Source organism: Triticum urartu, chromosome 1, assembly GCF_003073215.2.
Source record: "Triticum urartu cultivar G1812 chromosome 1, Tu2.1, whole genome shotgun sequence".
In the NCBI taxonomy this organism is placed as follows: domain Eukaryota; kingdom Viridiplantae; phylum Streptophyta; class Magnoliopsida; order Poales; family Poaceae; genus Triticum; species Triticum urartu.
The window spans coordinates 297247863-297261478 of record NC_053022.1 but is presented as its reverse complement, the minus strand read 5'-3'; the positions used below and the strand labels follow the sequence as shown (position 1 = coordinate 297261478).

Sequence of the window (13616 nt, the reverse complement as noted above, 5' to 3'; positions counted from 1 at the left end):
CATGTTGCTTTCTGGGAGATCAATGAATTTGGCAGCTCTCCTGCCAAAAAAGACCACTGCGAGCTGAACACGGGAATTCCAGAATATATATTTTGAATCATATGAGTGCCTATTTCTGCCTGGAAAAGAAACCCCATTCACCTTTTATAGGGTGAGGGTCAATATCCAACCACCATCTGTTCCACACTGCATTTTATTTCCTTGACACTGCGCCACTATTATCGGATTTACCATTTAAAACAATTTCAAAATATTGCCAGTTTAAAAAGATAACACATAGCATACAAGTTAACAGTATTGCACTCATGGTCAATACCTCATGCGCCTACAAGCAAAGTGTAACATCAAGCAACAAGATTTTGCTAAATTCATACTCTGATACTTCAATTTCAGCTTAGTAATGTGCAACTGCAGAGATTTAAAAAACAAAGCATACTTTTAAGTTTAATGGGAATCAATTCAATTGCAGCACAAATTGGAGAAAGATACCGCCACACTACAAGCAGGGGCAATCAGGTAAAACCGAGAAATAAGAAAACAGGGCTGCCATGATAAACAAACCAAACAAACGCAAGAAAAGTATCCCTGATTCCGAGGGACTTAAAAAAATACACAATAGCATCTCCTCTGTTTTGTTGAATACAAGGTACATGTATCAAGATATCCCAGCCCAACGGGTTGAGGGAAAAATGGTGATTTCGAGACCACCTCAACTTGGGGGGGGGGGAATGTCAGCAGTTCATATATATTTACACAGTAGAAACACGAGCGATGGAACTTTCCAAAGAATAATACACACTACCTACATTCTTTCTTTCCTTTAAGAAAAATAAGAACAATGCCTATCTACTCACCCCTAGAAGAAATAGCTGGTCAACAGCAAACAAAGAGGATTTTACACTTCGCTAGAGGACTAGTTGGATGGCTGTGACAATGCGAGATCACAAATCACAGTGATTATGCTAATGGCTTCTCCTCGCAACAATAGTCTTGTAAGTGTTGGGAGCCATCCTGTAGCTTGAATATACATGATATGATATCAGTACCAAAAAGCCTCTCCCTCATCAACCCATTGCAGGAAATTGTGAGATAACCCCTGAGCGTGTATCTCTGCCAGGTGATCTTCCTGAAAATTTCAGATGAAATGACTAATTGTTGGACAAAATGATATCAACCGTGTGTATATTTTCACCCAAAATGATCTAAATGATGTTCAGCCAATGCAATGATCATGCTTTGAAGCAAACTTTTTCCATCTGTAGTCAACAAGTACAGGTTCGCAGTTCCAGAAGGAAACACTTCTACTGTTTACCAAATGAAAGGGGAGAACAGGTGTTATCCCAGAATGACGGTTGTTGTCATGTTCTCTTTTGAGTGGACAAATGCTCATGCATGATGAGGGAGCATGAACTTCCAAACGAGATAAAACGAAAGAGAACATGAAATTAGGGCAGAAGAAAGTTTTGTGAAACATGATTGCAATGCACAAATAGCAAGTAGGATTGTTAGATTGATCAATTGCACTAACCGTTATCCCAGGGGTTACACCACGTTCACCATTATCATTCACGTTAGGAGTACTTACGGCTCTTGATCTGCTCAAACTGTCAAACATAATGTGCAACATAAATATAGTGAGAAGGACAGAAAAATCTTCTTGACATCAATTTTGAAAGTGCAGTATTAATGAGCAGTTCCATGGTCACGTCACTGCAATTAGGGATAGTAGAACAAATGGGCAAATAAAGCAAGAACTTATTAAAAATATTCATCCTAGATCTTGTTCGGTATAAGTATAAAAGATGGCATGGCCTACATGGCCTGTATGACCCATAACTCTACTTCCTATATAAAATTCTTGCTAATGGAATAAGAGAGTGTTCAAGGTTGTGACTATCTCTTCTTAACATATCGCAGTTCAGTGTGTAGTTTCAGTGAGCATTGGATGGACACTTCAACAGACTGATCAGAGAACACATGGCAACGATTACAATATTTTAGGTTGCCTCTTATTTATAGAAATCTGGTACAAACAAAGGATCTAAAGATTGTGTTCAAAGCAACCATTTTTGCAAGCTAACTATTTATTCTTCAATGATAAATGTAGAATAATACCAACAGAAATAATGGAAATGTTATACGAATGATTCTTTGTTCCACATTTTGTGTGCATGACTGCATGTGTACAAATGCAACAAATAAAAAGCTTGATACATTCAAAGACATGGATACAGGATCAACAAGGGAAGGCAGGCAGTATGAACAACCTTCCATTGTCTGAAGCTGAAAGCCAGTCAAGATCAAGGAAATTTGAATCCCCAGAAAAGTTGCCATAGTCAAGCTCGCAACTGGTATACTTAATATGAGGCACTGTTGGAGTATACCTGCAGTAGTTTTCAATAGAAAAGAGAGAATCATACCATAAGTATTAAATGTTAATTTCTGCACATTGGTATATGCTCTTGACAGAAAATAGAAAGGTGAAGTTCCAGAACCAGAACTCAGACAAACCTTAATTTTGACACCGCATCATGCACCGAACCAGACCGGCAGTTAGGAGGTTGTAGCTCATTTTCGAAATCACTAAATCCTGGTGTCGAAATTCCATTTGGACCATTGCTGGACAGAGAAGTGTTGCTTTTACGAAGAATGCTGCCATCTGATCTTGACCTTTTTATAAGTTGACTGTGACAAATATACAACTCAGACAATTGATAAGATGGATTTTATTGATTTGCAAAATGCATGTGCGGATAAAATAAAGTATAGACAATTCTTTAATGAGGTGGCCCTAAGATCAGTTTGGAAACACTACGGAAAGGTATTTTGTACGGATGTTTTTTACCAGGTTGTACTGTTTTCAACAATAGACAACTCACTCTGTTTCAGGACATCAAATCTAGCGAACCTAATACACAAGGATTTGAGTGTAATAGCAAGAACAAAAAGTAACAAAACAGGGAGACACTGCCCTTACAAAAAGGTAAATGAGACGACTAAAAACACATATTTCTGTCCTAACTTCAAGAGCACAGGTGAAACTAGCTGTATGCACTGGATGGGATCTTTTGTTTTCTCCTTGGTCGCTAACTGTGGAATGACACAAGACAATCACCTTATATTATCACAATAATGAGATGCCCTACACATTACAAGTTTTACCAGCATCATGTTTTTAATTCCAGAATTAAAAAATGATAACCATCAAACTCTGCTGGTCAGAACTTCTGAAGTGAACAATCTAGGGTTGAGTTAGCACCCACTTGTCTAAATTACTTTCTGGTCCCATATTCTCATGCAAGCACTACTGGCCCGTTCTTGTTAATAGCACTAGTAGCACTGTACTAATTATGCTGTTGCTGTTAGCCAACAAATAAATGCACTTCACGTATAAGGTCAACATCCACGTGTGACCCAAATTGGGGGTACTTGTTCTAGTAGTTCAATCAAAAGGAAAAGCTTATGTCTTGTGGTCTTGTCACATGCATTCAAGAAAACCATCATAACCACCATATAAGTTTACCTTGTTTTGTCATCAAGGACATTCTCCCCAGAAACAGACTCTGACTCCCAAGGTGCAAATTTTTCCTGCTGCGGTCGGTGGTAACCCAAGAATCTACAATTTTAAGAACGCAAAAACAACAAGTATAACAAACTCAGTACATACTATTTCTTATTAAAAGTATATAAAGGGATGTGTAGTGAACACTGAGCTTAACCAAACATACAAATTTATTGCTGCCTGTTTGTAAGCATCCATATAGGCATTACTGTAGTATCGCTGTAGTGTCCTGAAGAATTCTTGAGACTGAATAGCAAACTTAAGGTGCCCTCTCTTTGCAGAGAATATCTGTACATAAAAGATAAAACCACATGTAGGTTCATCAGATGAGTGCTCAACAAACAGCTGAACATGAAGAAAACATGTCATATTGGACCTTCTGAGGCTCATCAATCAGCATAACTCAGTGAAACGACTGCCTTTTTTTTGTCCTCAAGCTATGAGTCATACCCAACTTAAGCAACAAGTTCTCGTATACGGATTGGATACTAGTCCTCAAAACCAAAATCAATTTTTTTAAATCCACTTAGATACATGGTTCAAATCATTTTCTTGAAACAATCCTGGTATAATTGGTTCACTTTGAAAACTAAACCTAAAATAAAGAGCAAAACTAGAGAAACCCTAAAAAATATATGCAGTATAATCAAACCTATTTCATTCTGAGTCTTTCTATTGACGTGAGTGAAGGAACTGAAGCTTATCTCACATGCTGAAGCAACATACCACAAGTGAAATTACTGAAACAACAAGATTACATTGTAGGAGTACCTTGTTGTGTGCAGCCGAACCACCATACTGCAAAGCAAGTGTGTCACCCATCCGCTCATAAAAGTGCATCAAATGGTGGGCCAAGGGGGAGTCTAAATCAAGCTCTGGAGATTCTACAGAACCAAGTGCATGCAACTGGTGTCCAAGAGAAGCTAAACCATAGGCATACTGAGCAACATTTGTGCGGTCTAAACAATCTATACAGTTCGTGCGCAATACACCCTTTTGTAATTTGGGGGGCTTTACTGTTGTCGATCCATTGTTAGTGGCTACATCTTCTGCAATTCCACTAGTGGAGGTATCAGAACTACCACATGTATCTTCTTGGGATATGTCACCATTATTATCGATACAGTCTGTGTTGCCACCGTCATTTTTGTCATCACATCCACGAAAACCACAACCATTCCTGTAAGGTGTGAAACGAAAAATCAGAGATAACACAAACAAAAATGTTTTGTCTTTGGATTAAGGCAGTATCCTATTCATGAGGTAAAAGATAACAGCCACTCAAATTAAATGGCAAAGACACCATTACGGAATAACAAATACTTACAATGGAGTATGTAAATTAAGGGAGCTCCCGGGTGTTTGAGCTGAGGAAACTTGACAATAAAAGAATTCTGTCAAGTTCAGAGCTTCGAATGCCACTTTCATAAGTACTTGGAGGGCATTTGCATTTTTGCTGAAATAAAACTCGCTTCAGTAATGCACGTCAAAAGCATCTAATAAACCACAACTGGAAGGTGTACAGCACAAAGAATTGATACCTTCGAGTGCTTTTATTAAGATCCCAATGTAAAAACCTCAAATGATTTTCGACTGGTAGACCATTATTTATAATCTTTATTGCTTTGTCAAATTCTTGACGAAGTGTGGATTCCCGCGGTTTCCTCTCGCGTGTCTTGACATAGCAGCAAAAAAGAAGGTGAGAGCATGAGCTTTTAAAGTAACCTTCAACCACATAAGTGAAGGTCTCCAAAACTAACTTTGATCATGCCACTGTTCTGTTAGATGTATCTATTGTAATCTATTTTTGAAACCTCTTAAGATTATAATTTTAACAAGGGGATTTTACACATTTGCCATTAGTTCAACTACTAACTTGTGTTCTGCTGTAGCTTTTTTATGAACTATGCACATGCCACTGTTCCTTTTAGATGTATCTATGTATATGCCACTATGCTCTTTCTAGATTCAGTTAATGTCCGTTAACACTCTTTGACTCCATACTCTCCTCGCCGGCCCAGTCGGGGAGGCCACTAGTGGTGCCTTGCTCAGCCTCACCGCCGGTGCTAAGAAGCAAGGAGAGGAACTTGAAACGTAGCATAAAACAGCAACAGATGTTTACACTACAAACTTGGGTATAATATGCTTGCCTAGAAGCAGCCACATGGGTGGAATACTTACAATGAGTCAGGGTTGGAATAAGAGCACATACTTACTGGTGGGCCTATGGGTATTCCAATCGTTCGACATTGCACTAAACATTGAGTGAACAGTAGCAGAGCGGTGTGGAATATGTATAAGTGTAAATACACCTAACGGAACAATGGAATATGTCAAGATAGCAGAATGATGTATTTTTCTAAGTCATTTCTACCCGGACTATTTCACATAGCTGGTCTAAACACCCACGAAGATATTTTTAGTCAAAACTAAAGCAAGTCGACTGCACGCATTCAAGGATGAAGGCATGAAGCATCCATCAGAAGTCTCACCGCATAATAACAGTGTGGGACTTACCTTAATCAAGTTTAAGATGATGATGGGATCTCCATATCTCCTCCTAAGATTTTCAAAATGAAGCCTGGTTGCTTCATAATTATTGCCCTTCTCATGCACTGAAAGAACAAGCAAATTAAAACAACTGAATGATACTCCATGCAGCAAAGAAGGATTTCAATGCTTACATATGATATCAGGCTTAATAATAAGCTTTGATGTCTCTTGGGACCAGAATAGAGGAATAGAACCCCTGTTCTGCACAACAGAGCTTATTTGCCTAGGTCCAAGTGTGTCATCAAAAACAAGTTGCTCAGTCTCGACATCATTTGCTACTCTGCCCTCCTCATTCACACCTCTCCTTAAATACCTGTTCAATACGAGTGGCGAGATCAAGCAATTCAATGGTCCATATTTCCTTTTGAATCTCACCCGTTCAAATCAGATAACAAACTAACAGGAAAAATATATAAGAATAAAGGGTTTCACAAGTGACAAACCTGGTTCCAGCATAATGCCTCGATCGTCTAGCAATGAGAGTCAACATAATGTCCTTCCCAGATATTTTCATTTTATCCTTGAATTAATTAAGTCAAATCAAATAATTATACTATTAAGAAAATGGTTTCCTAAGAAGCACTTACGAGTAAAGGAAGTTATTTAATCGTACAGCGAGTGTTTTCTGCTACGTCTACATTAGATAAGTTTTTCTAATAGAACAGAATGAATTCACAATCGATGCATATCTTACAAAAGATAAAACATTTGGTATAAAGTTTTGCCACATCTTATAACTGTATCTAAATATTTGTAGGCTCTCCTCTTCACTATGGCATGATTTTACATTTGTAAGTGTGGAAAGTAAATTTGAAGACATGGTACTATTACTAGTCTAGCATCAGAAAATAAAAATAAAATGCCTCACTAAGTAGTAAAACAAATGAAGAAAATAAACAGGGAGAAAATTTAATGCGCCAATATCTGTCATACCATGCAGACAGTACTTGAGATAAAGGATCCATTTTATGGATGCAATCTACCGTAGACACAAGTTCTCGTGTTGAATATGACATCACTAAAAGAGATCAATCTCATGGGGTATATACCTGTTTAAAGAAACCATAGACTAACGCAACAGTCCAGCAGGTACTTTGCAGAATGTTACGAACCCCTCGTGTTAGAAATTCATTCCATACAAACATTGTGTCATATAGGTCCCATCCTGCCTGTGGATCATTAAAATTCTTCTGGAGACTTCTCATGATATGGTACGAGTGGCTGAAAAAGAAGTCTTTCCTAAGATCTATTGTCTGCAAGAGCTTCTTGTACCTGCACACATAGTAAACATCGCTTTATAAGGACACATAAAGTGTTGCATATGGGTATAGGAAATAAATAATTAAATATCAAGAAACAAAAAATCAACGGGTTAATTGGATAAATGCCACTCGAATTCTGGCGATTCCGAGAAATGCCACTGCAATTTCCAAACTTTGAAAAATGCCATTTCCAGTGGCATTTTTCAAAGTCTGCAGTGGCGTTTTTCAAAGTTTGCAAAATTTGCAGTGGCATTTTTCAAAGTCTGCAGTGGCGTTTTTCAAAGTTTGCAAAATTTGCAATGGCATTTTTCAAAGTTTGGAAATTGCAGTGGCATTTCTCAGAATTGCCAGAATTTGAGTGGCATTTATCCAATTAACCCAAAATCAAATGCTTCACAAATAGAAAATATTGCCAACAATCAAATTTTGTGAACTGATGTGAAGTCTGGGATATCATTGATATGTGGGATACAACATACCTGTTCTCATCGTTGGAATTTAGAAGCGTTTGCTTCATTTTGGAATTAGATAACTGGATCATCGCAGTCTTGGTAACTTGGTAAACTGCATGGCCAAATATAGCACCAATTTTTCTCTGCTCGGTGATAATTAACATGTAATAAGGCCCAAGGAACTTAATGAAACCTGTATGGGAAATTTATCATTGATGCATAGTCACAACAAAAAGAACTGCCATCTATTAGCATGGTATCATTATCAGAGAAAGATGGGATAATTTACCAATGATTCCACAACAATTTGTAACAAAATTGAGTCCACCAGTTGACCTATGGTCTTCATCTAGAGTTTTTCGTAGATCAAGATATTCACTGTGTGAGTACATGGTAGAATCCTCATCTATGTTGAGCTCTGATGGCTCCAGTCTATCAATCTTGAGTAATCTCCATAATGTTTTGTCAGTGTTAGTTCCGAGAATATAAAATTTCTGCAAAAAAAATTCACAATTTAAGTATGATGAACAACATCAAAAGCAAAGCTACTTGCATCATGTTATATGATGTCAATAAAACTACAACTACCTCTGTTCCAAGATAGATGATGTTTGGAACACGTCCCCATTCAAACTTGTCATATATCACATTAATGGATTAAAATATACAACGGTTAGGTGCAAATCATACCATAAGGTTTGTCATGAAAAATAGTTGCACAAATTTATCTGTCAATTTTTACAAAAAATAATGGTCAAACATACACGCCGCACAGTGGGCAGAGTAAAAAGAATCTTCTACTTTGGAATAACAAATGTCCAAAGAGTGGGCATTCACACCAGAAATGAGCAAAACCTCAAAATAAATAGTGTTTATTTAGCATCGACTGACTCCCAATTGGCCAACAGTGATGTTTTTGCACCATAGGATCAGAGAACCGAACGGCCCACCCCAACCAAAACTCTCTCTCTCCCCGCAACTCTCCATTTCTTTCCTCCATTCCGCTGGCTCTACTGCCATGAAGACTGGAGGCGATCAAGCATTTCCTCGTGACCCCCAAGCCTCTGGTGATACATACCCCCAGACCCTAACTCCCCAACTCGCATCACCTCTGCATCCACCTTGCTATGGCTGCGAAACCGCATCCGCGACCCTGCCAGCTCTGACTCTAACCCGTCTCCCCTCAACTCAGCAGCGTCACACCGATTTTTTTGGCTATTCGATTGTTGCCAAACTGAAAATAAGTCTACAGTAAGATAGCAGTTCGGTAGATAAACAGTAATAGATCACACAAAAGCAGCGGTGATTAAATATTGGAAATTAGATTTAGAAACTAAAAGAAAAGGCACAAGGCTCTCGTCCTGGAATCAGAACTCCAACACTAACCTACAAAGCTATCTAGAAACAAAGAAAGCCTCCTCCATTTTCTAACCAGAGATGAACAAAACGCAACAGGAGAAACACAATTCCGTATCTCCCGGCACGGAATGGAACAACACCATCACACAGACAGCTAGAAACTTCATAAGCACCTCTCGCGATAGTCAGCCTGCACCCCCTCAACCCCAAGCAAACCAAAATCACGAGCACAGGTCGTGAACGCAATTCCCAATCACAGAAGTGTCACGCAATGACCCCAAGCAAACCCATATCACAAGCAGCTGCAGCTGATTAACATCAGGATCGCAATTCCGAATCTCGGCCTCGGCCGTGGCAGCATGGAGACCATCCAGATTCCAGGTGGCCACAACCCGTGCCGTCGTCCACAACCGAAGCCACGCGCGACGCCAGCCCCCTTCCGAAACAAACGGCCCGGTAGCTCGGCCATTTCCGTAACCACAAGCTCGCCCGCCCGCCCGCCCGAAGCTCGCGCAGGGTGGGTCGCCGAATCGAGCATCAGCAAAGCAGGAGGCAACCAAACGAGGAAGCGCGTGGCACATAACAAAGCCCGCGGGCGCAATGTGATTTTGGGGGGCGAGGGCGCTCACCGAGTCGGTCTCGTACAGCTCGAAGCTCTCGAGGCAGCTCGGGTCCGCCTCCGCGTGCGCCATGGCCGGCCGAACGAATGGACTCCCCCGACGCTGGCCGGCTGGGCCTCGACCGCCGCCGCGGGGCAGATCAGAGCCCCGCCGCCCCCCGCAGGGACCCTAACTCCGCGCCGCCCGGCAGCTTGAGGTAGAACATTCCCCCGGGGACCCCGCGCGGATCACGGCGTCAGCAGCAGCCGCGCGGCAGAGCCCAGACCGCGCGCGCGAGAGAGAGAGAGGCTTCCCTTCCCGCGGCGAATGGCCGCGCCCTCGCGGCGGGATCCGGGGAGCTCCCGAGCGATCGCGGGCCGCCTCTGCGCGGCGAGGTTGGGGAAATCTGTCGGGGAGGCGGGGAGGAGGAGGAGAGGGAGGTGGTGGTGGTGAGGGAGGCCGTGGAGAGAAGAGGAGATGATTATTTTCGTCTGCCCTCCCCCCCTCCCTCCCCTCTCTCTTTTCTGTTGGGGCGTCGGAAAAATCCGTGAGGCGTGGTCAGGTCAGGTCAGGTCAGGCAGGGAGTAGAGGAGGAGCGTGAGCTGGCCTGGCCTTATTGGGTCAATTTTTCTTTCTTTCTTCCTTTCTTTTTAAATTGTTTTTCTCTGATGGTTTTGTGTACGTTTGTGCCACTACTGCGTGTTTTAGATTATGTCATGCCGACTCATGTGTATGCTTTTCAATTTTTGTGGAGGCTTTCAGCTGTGGCACTGCGTTGTCTCTAGCTGTTCGGGTTTTATTGTCAGTGTGTGTTTAATAATAATTATTTTTTATCCCCTAAAGGCTGGGGAAAAGCTATCTATTGCAGATGATGGATTGGCGGAAGAAAGCAAAAATATTACGAGCCTTTAGGGTGGAGAAAATGATTCTCTGGCGACATGAATTGGTAAAGAAACTGTGGTGGGTGTGGTTTCAGGCTACACAGAACGTATAATATGACAATATGATGCCAGTGCATGCATTATTAGTCCATTTAAGCAGTTGCTGTTATTTAAAAAGAAAAGGGAGGGGAGGCAGGGCAGGGCATATTCGGGCGAGGGTGACAAGACGGTGGCTGATTGGCGCCGAAAAACGTGGCTGCAAATCCTCCACCTGCCCGCCACCCCTGACACCGCCGGGCCATGCGGAGCCGCCGGCCGGTTCCGACGCCGGCGTCCGGCGGCAGCGGTTTGCCCGAGCGAGCACGGAAGACGGAACGCACGGGCCACATTTTAGGCCAGGAGGAATACGTCACCGGTATTTGCTTGTACGCCATATAATTCGCAACGTGCGAAATGTCAATCGCCAAGATTTTTTTTTTTGAGGGGTCAATCGTCAAGATAAGCACGCACATAACCGACCAGTCCACGGCCCACGGGAGCAATCTTTTTTTTGGGGGGATGAAGTTGCCCACGGGAGCAATCTACTGAGGGGAATTGAGCAGCTCTGTTGTGTCCAGGGAGGGAGAAAGGGAAGGGAGAGCGCTCTCCTCTCGCGTGTCCCCGTCGCCGGCACGCGTTGCATCGCGTGGACGCGACCGGGCGCGCGCGCGCGCGGTGGAGCGGCCGCGGCGACGTGGGGCGGCCCGGTTGGCGCCCGCGCCCTCGGCCCGCGCGCGTTTTACAAAGCGGGAATGATTGGGGGGGCGGGAGTCGCCCGGCCAACGGGGGCGCGCCACGCCGCCGCGGATCCGGTTCCTCGGCCGGCCGGCGACGTCGCTGTCCTTGTTTTCTCTGCTCTTCCCTCGCCCCGAGCCGTTTCCGTTGCTGGGCGGTTGGTCTCGTCCCGATGGGGGCGCGCGTCCCACGCGGAAGGCGGAACCGCCGACCGCTGGCTCTGGCTAGCTCCCGTGGATGAAACTACGCGTGCGTACGTGATTTGTCGCCGCTCAGCTTTTTTTTTTTCCTTCTGGAGCGGTATAGTCAAGTAGAGTGGCGCCCCTACGCTACGATCAACTGTTGCTGGCTGTGCATCGGTCGACAACGGAGATTGTAGTAGCATCTCGAGTCAGGTTTGTCGCCGCTGAGCTAGTGGAATAGATGGATCGAGTGCACCTAAGATGAACTGTTGCTTACACGTCGCCAACTAAGAGCATCCCTAGTAGATCCCGTGAAAGGCCTCGGCCCGGAAAGTTCAAACAGACATGCGGGGTTTGCGTTTTTGACGGTCTGAATAGATCCTGCATATCGGTCGATCGGCTGGTGAAAAAAAATATACGGCGTACTGGACATGCGGCCCCTCCGCCGATGTATACACGGCACCTGGGGCATTTAGGGTTAGCCCCGGGATCCCTTCGCTGTCATGTTAGATTTGCTCCGGCGAGAGATTGTGTCCTCCCCTCTTTTGCTTTCCCCCCTTCTTCACAATATCGATGGCCGGTCGTGCTGGTGGAAGCCGGGGTAGCCAAGCAAGCGCGAGCAACACGACACGAAGGCTGGTAGATCCAGTCGTGTCGTGGTGCCATGGAGATCGAGGCAAGCGCAGTAGCGCGGCCGGCTCTCCCGGAGCAGCGGGCGAAACCCTTGGGCCGGCTTCGATGTGCTCGACGAACACATCTTGCCGCACATCAAGAGATGATGCACCACAGATGAGAAGCTCGTCGCCGCGTAGCGCGCGGTGGCCAACGAAGAAGAAGGTGCCATCGACCGTATCGCCACCGCCTAGAACGATCACGAGCTCGCTATCGCGCTCCGCAACTTGGCCGTCAAGTACTACTTCGGCCAAGTTTTTTATGTCCGCTCGATCAAATAGCCGCGTATATAATCCAAAATAGTTTAAATGCAGGAGTAGTTCTAATTTAAAGAAGTTTAAATATTGCACTCCAACACTGCTATCCTCCTTAACCGTTCACAGATACTCAATCAGAACTTCCTTTAGTTGCTCGATGTCAAATTTGTTGATGCATTTGAACTAACTCTTCTAATGTGGCCGGATTCTGGTCGGAAAGTTCTATAGGATCACCCATGTTCTCAAATTCAAGACCTGCGGCAGCATCATCACCTTCATATTCCTGTTCATGTTGTGCATGATCACACAACATGTCATCACCTCCCACAAGGTTGCCCAATCCCATTGTTTAGCAGGTCCACGAACAACTGCAAAACGTGCATGCGGAACTCCAAATGTTCTCTCAACATCCTTTGTAGCTGCTTCTTGTCTTTGGGCAAAGTGAGACTTTTTCTGGTCATTTGGGTTAGAGATGGTGTTGAAAAAAATAGCCTACGAAGGGTAGATGCCGTCAACCAAATAGTAGCCCATGTTGTACTCATGCCCATTGACAATATAGTGGCAAGTAGAAGCTTTTCCTTCAGTCAGCCTAGCAAAGAATGGCGATCGCTGCAGCACATTGATGTAATTGTGAGACCCGGGCATGCCTAAAAAAGCGTGCCAAATCCAAAGATTGTGTGATGTAACTGCTTCAAGAATGATGTTGCCTTGGAAAGGTTTTGGGCAGTTCTTCCATTTAGATGCATGCAGTCAAGAGATCTGAGCAAACTTGGCCGCTCTTTTACTTTCGAGATTGCCAAGAGCCTCTCGGTGTCTGCCACAGTTGGTTCTCTCAAGTACTGAGGTCCAAGCACCTCTACCACCATGGCAGTTGCAAACCTGACTATGGCATATCCGCATGCGCTCTCAGACATCCGTAGGTACTCGTTCCACTAATCAGCAACAGTGCCATATGCAATCATCCATAGTGCAGCCGTGCACTTCTGGTAACCAGAGAACCCAATCCTTCCCACGACGTCCTTCTTCAAGATGAAGTAGTCATCAAAGAACCGGACACCATGGT

General features: G+C 43.7%; 1 protein-coding gene across 1 annotated transcript; it reads right to left on the bottom strand.

Moving 5' to 3' along the window:
* Positions 1-567: 567 nt before the first annotated feature.
* LOC125508659 (phosphoinositide phosphatase SAC3-like) lies at positions 568-10308 on the bottom strand. The gene is made up of 16 exons (XM_048673425.1): positions 9818-10308; positions 8119-8323; positions 7857-8022; positions 7165-7387; positions 6559-6635; positions 6247-6428; positions 6080-6177; positions 5104-5237; positions 4890-5018; positions 4334-4742; positions 3729-3850; positions 3524-3616; positions 2512-2685; positions 2268-2384; positions 1529-1604; positions 568-1126 (listed from the first exon to the last, which is right to left on the bottom strand). The coding sequence occupies exons 1-16, from the start codon at positions 9878-9880 to the stop codon at positions 1040-1042; spliced, it is 2355 nt and encodes a 784-aa protein (XP_048529382.1). The 5' UTR covers positions 9881-10308; the 3' UTR covers positions 568-1039.
* Positions 10309-13616: the final 3308 nt, after the last annotated feature.